At 51.1% G+C, this 5079-nt stretch overlaps 1 protein-coding gene across 1 annotated transcript; it reads right to left on the bottom strand.

Moving 5' to 3' along the window:
* Positions 1-436: 436 nt before the first annotated feature.
* On the bottom strand, positions 437-5073 carry REXO2 (RNA exonuclease 2). The gene is made up of 6 exons (XM_015649534.1): positions 4981-5073; positions 4631-4708; positions 2683-2794; positions 2026-2134; positions 1752-1805; positions 437-846 (listed from the first exon to the last, which is right to left on the bottom strand). The coding sequence occupies exons 1-6, from the start codon at positions 5062-5064 to the stop codon at positions 717-719; spliced, it is 567 nt and encodes a 188-aa protein (XP_015505020.1). The 5' UTR covers positions 5065-5073; the 3' UTR covers positions 437-716.
* Between the last annotated feature and the right edge of the window lie 6 nt (positions 5074-5079).

Below are 5079 nucleotides of genomic sequence, written 5' to 3'. Positions count from 1 at the left end.
CAGCAGCTCCACAGGGACTGTGGTGGGTAACCCTGTGCAGGGATGTCCCTCAGCTCTGCCCTGCTCCAAGCCTGCCCACACAGAAAATAAACCTCGCTGGAATTGCCAGTTTACCTGGGAGTTGGTGACAGAGGAGAGAGACATTTCAGACTCATTTATTTGCCCCATTAACCATTTTAACGGCCTCTCTGCAATAACAATCATTCCCAGGGTTGGCAGAGCAGGTGTTCCAACAATCAGCAGGATTGAGAAGCCCTGGATGGCCATTATTATTAATGCCCCTAATAAAAACATGCCTGGGAGCCGCACATCCCGCGCTCCATTACACCCTCTGGTTTATGGGCCAGCAGCTCCCGCCCCAGCACAGCCCAGGGGAGGCCAGCAACAGCTCACCTGGCAGCGTGGCGAGCACCAAAGAAAGGCTGTCCAAAACCACAATCTTTCAACTGTTTTATTGTGTGGTGAAAGACTGCACCCACAAGCAGGTGCAGGGAGTATCAAACAGCGTGTTTTAGAACATCCGAACCCGGGCGCTGCTGAGGCCCAACGTGCTGATTCCCCGCCCAAACTGAAAAGCAGCAGTAACTCAGGCTTCTGTCTGCATTGAACAGCTGGTAAGAAACAAGGTAACCCAGGTTCCCAAGAGACTGGCAAACAAAAAAGAACCAGGAGACGCATCTAGTGTGTGCTACGGGCTGGTGTGGCGGGAGGGGAAATCAGCTGGCAGCTTTATCACTTTCCCCGTTCTCAATCAGTTTCCTTTTCTTCTCATCCGTTTTCCTCTTGAAGATGTGGTCTCTGTAGAACTGGAGTTCTTTGATGCTTTCCCTGATGTCATCAAGTGCTCTGAAAGAGAATTAAGGAGGGTTTCAAAGCGCCTGGGTACATCTCCAGCTATGCCCAGATCCTAATGCCTCTGAAAACTTCCAGGCTGCAGGAAACCAAACCAGTGCACATGGAAGGTGCATCTGTCAGAAATGAAAATAACCCTCATGGTCTCAATAGCAATAAAAGTCCAGTGGTGCCAATGTGCCACAGAGGAACACACGGCTGATTTTGTTTCTGTCACCCTGGACACAGCTGCTGGAAACCAAAGGGTCTGCAGCATCGGCTGTGAAAAACAATTCAATCCCAGAGAAGAGACGAGGGCTCCAGAGAGCTGCCCAGCTCCAGCCAGGGCACACCCAGGGCTCAGCTCAATGCAGCAGCACATCAGCCACGACTTCAGCCAGGACCTCTGCGACAGCCAGCCCTCCTCATCCTCCTCTGTGTGTACCAGAGCCTCCCTCCTGCCCAGCACAGACATCAGAGCAGAGCCACAGACGTTCCCTGGCTCCTTCCCACTACTTCTCTGCCACATTCCAAGCTCAGGAAATAGGCAGGAACAGGACTCTCGCCCTCCCATTCACAGTTCCCCTCTTTTTGTGTTTCTGTGACCACCTCTGCCCAAAAAAGGGGCAGATAACCCCAGTAAGTGACTGTTTGCATGGTCAACAAACATGCACTTTGAAGAGCAGAGTAAATCAGAAGGGCTGAGGAAACTTCTGGTCCTCAGGATTTTAATAATCCCTTTCCCTACACTATCTTGGCTTAGGACAGGGAGTACAAACATCTGACAGGGTGCAGAAGCACAGAGTCTGCCCCAGACACTGGATGCTGGAATTCAAAGGATCCCCATATCCTGCTCAGGAAGAGCAGAGCTCTCTGCAGGACAAGCCCTGCTCTGCCAGAGACAGAGGCACAAAGCTCACCTGTGAGAAGCCGCTTTCTTTGGTGCAAACTCGTATTCCTCTGGATACCAGCGCCTGTAAGCAGAAAAATTGCCACTTGGAAAGAGAAAGGATTCAAAACCGTATCTGGTGGCTGCTGTGGGTTTGTTACATTTGGTGAAGGAACCTTGGTTTCACTGACACCCAGAGAGGCCACAGCCCTGCAGAGTCCCCTTGCTGTGATCTGCAGAACCCCAGCAGCACGAATGATCATCCCAGGGGACCTTTCAAACCACCTAACGGGGGGAACACTTACCTGCAAAGTTCCTTGACAGTGCTCACATCAATGATCCTGTAATGAAGGTGCCTCATGAACTGCGGCATGTATTTGTCAAGGAACTTCTTATCTGCATGAACAGAGTTACCTACAAAGACACAAACAAGATGTTTCTTCAAAGACGTTGCAGAGCAACATGGAAACGAGCAGCAGGTGGAGCGAGCTGGGAGAGATCACAGGGGAAGAAAAGCCATTCACAAGCAGCTCATTTATCCCATTTTCTAGCAAATATGATTGTAAAGGTTTTTCAGATTTTCATTGCAGCATCACACAGGCTTTAATATTAATACCTCTAGTAATTCCTCAGTTACTACTGCCACAATTTGTGTTACACAGATAAATATCAAAGAATTACTCCAACATTGGGTTTTTCTCCAAGTGAAAGTGGCCATTAGTATTAACCTCATTCAGCACCTGTCCCAGGATCACATATGAAATTCTGAAAGCAGTTCTGGGTAACAGGACACCTGGAAGATCCTTACTCGGCCTTTGGTTGGATTCCCAAAAGGAGTATCCAAAAAGGGAGGAGGAGACACAGCACAGAGCAGGAAGACATTCCTGCCACACGTGCCAGTGGGTGTTGATCCCGCTGGGAGAGCAGGACAGACGATGCTGTAGTGAAGAAAGATGCTTCACCTGCGAGAGGACAGAGCCCCGGGGGTGTCTGCTGCCGCACGAAGGACAGGAACTCGTACTCTGCCTGCTGCAGTGAGATTTTACTCTCCTTCACAGCCTTAGTAAGGCCAGACTGCAAAAAAAGAGCCAAGTCATAAATCAAGAACACCCTGTCACAGACACTACCAGGAATGCTCCAGTTCTCAAGTAAATGTTTAACTCTGCAGTGAAAGGTCAACCCTTCAAGTGCTGTTTGCTCCCCAGGTACCTCCTGAACTCTGTATCTCAGCTCTCTGGGACACCCCCAGCCTTTACTCTCCCCAGGGACCCCCTGCTTGGGAAGGAAAACCAAGGCAGGTAAATAGTCCTGACAGCACTGACCTTCCTGTGGGCTTCAGGGCTTCTTCCTTCCCTTTTTTTGATTTCTTTGCTCAGAGTTCTTTTCAGTTACCAAGACATGAGGCGTTGTTTACCCACCTGCAAATGCTTCAGCCAGGAGAACGCTACATCCCTTTATATCCCTGTTTCAGGAGAGGCACTCACCTCCCCAGCAGGGAGCAGCAGGTACCAGTGAACACAAATAAACAGGATCCTGCCTTCAGGGTTTATCAAGATTCCTATAAATCAAGAAAGTTCCTCCCTTATTTTTTTTTTTTCAATAGCTAAATGTCAAATCCTCTCCAAGTGTTCTCAGTGATTTATTTCCATCTGGCTACGCTATATATTTCCACGACTGTGCAGCAAAAATCTACTTGACAGATCCAAGTGGTGGTTAAAAAATTCATTATGTGGCAGCATTTTCATCTATATTCTAATTGCTTCTCTTCTCTTAGTCAATTAAAAATAAGTAGCTCCTCAGGAGCAGCAAGGACGCATGCTACCATCTCCAATTCACTCCCGAGCTGAAGCCGAGCTGGAATCCTCGACTGGAGCAGGGAAAAGCACCCATCACAGTAAATTAATATTCATTTTCCAAACTCTTGCTAATTCTTCCCAGGGAGAGCAAGATGCCGAAGGGGGAGGAGGGGGGGGGTTATGGATGTCTTAAAACTTCAGCCCTTAATTGAAAACTAACTTGAATTTCAATTCATCATCAGGGACTGGAAAATCCATTTGCTCCCTTGCTGCTGGCAAGGAGGAACCTTTCTTTGGTGGCCCAAAGAACTAAAAATAATCTCTTGCTGCAAAAGTGAAGCTTTCAGTGAAAAAATCCACAAGGCTCACAGCACTGAGGGGACAGAGTTTACAGGATGTTTAATCCCACATGCAGAAGAAATCTGCATTTGACTGGCTCTGAACTACTGTGCACTGATCCTGCACCTCTTCTTACTCAGGCATTCAAGCTTCACCTTCCCCTTCCCCACTGGAAAAATTTTGAATTATTTAATGCAAGACTTCAGCAGGAGGAGCCCACCCAACCCAGCCTGAACCAGGGCTCCCACAGAGGCAGGAGGTGGCCAGCAGCTCTGTGAGAGGACAAGGAGCCAAACCCCAGTTCTCAACCTCACACTGGAAGAAAGGAGGCTGAGCCCCTGCCTTGGCAGATGTGAGCCAGTGGTGCATCCCTGAGCGACAGATCCCGTTCTGGCCCCCCTGCCTGCTCCAGCCCTCCCAGGGGAGCCTCACTGCTCTTGTGCTGTGCCGATGCTTCCCACTCCCAAACCGGGAAGCAGCTTCCAGCACTATTCCAGATTATCAGTAAGCAGGCTGCGAGGCACAGGCGGCTGAAGGCTAAAGATCCCCGAGCGCAGTCTGAACTGTGCCGCAGATGACTCGGAGACCTTGGGCAAAACATTCCACACAGGCTCCTCAATACAAAATAAGCCTGATACTGTCTCCTGTCCTTCAAGCCCTCTGTGCGGCTGCAAAGCGCTCAGCACAGGAGTTGTGTCTGCTCGGGCGGCCGTGCTGCAGCGGATCACTCGGAATTCGCGTCATTGCCATGGCACAGGGCACGGATCGGCTCTACCTTCCCGTGATGCTCCTTGCACCACTCGGACATGCTCTCCAGCAGCTCGTCGGGCTGGTTTATAATCAGGTTCGGGCCCTGTCAGGGACAGGAAAACATACAAGGTAATGGAAAAAAAAGTTTAGAAGCATGTAAAAGTTTAGTGGCAAGCACAAGCAGAGCAGGGAGCGGGAGCGGTTTCAGCCCGGGGACACCGAGCGCAGCGTGACGCAGGTGCCGCGCTCCCGGTGCGGAGCGGCGGATCCCGGCGGGTCCCGGGGCCGGGGACCGCCCGCCGTCACTTTGTTCCAGCATCCCCTGGAAGCGGCGCGGTGCCGGGGCTGCCGCGGGGCCCCGCCCGGCGCGCTCACCTCGGCCAGCACGTTGAGGTCGCAGTCGGTGATGAGACACGCCATCTCCAGGATCTGGTCCTTCTCCACGTCCAGGCCCGTCATCTGCCCGGGGCGAGC

Source organism: Parus major, chromosome 24, assembly GCF_001522545.3.
Source record: "Parus major isolate Abel chromosome 24, Parus_major1.1, whole genome shotgun sequence".
In the NCBI taxonomy this organism is placed as follows: domain Eukaryota; kingdom Metazoa; phylum Chordata; class Aves; order Passeriformes; family Paridae; genus Parus; species Parus major.
This window is presented reverse-complemented; position numbering and strand designations above follow the sequence as displayed.

Excerpts from the sequence above, each read along its gene's own strand:
- REXO2 (XM_015649534.1), bottom strand. The coding sequence starts at position 5,064 with ATGACGGGCCTGGACGTGGAGAAGGACCAGATCCTGGAGATGGCGTGT. Across the intron at positions 2,135-2,682 it reads GGGGCTCTGTCCTCTCGCAG|GTAACTCTGTTCATGCAGAT; the intron begins GTGAAGCATCTT and ends GTGTCTTTGTAG. Across the intron at positions 1,806-2,025 it reads ACTGTCAAGGAACTTTGCAG|GCGCTGGTATCCAGAGGAAT; the intron begins GTAAGTGTTCCC and ends TTCTGCTTACAG.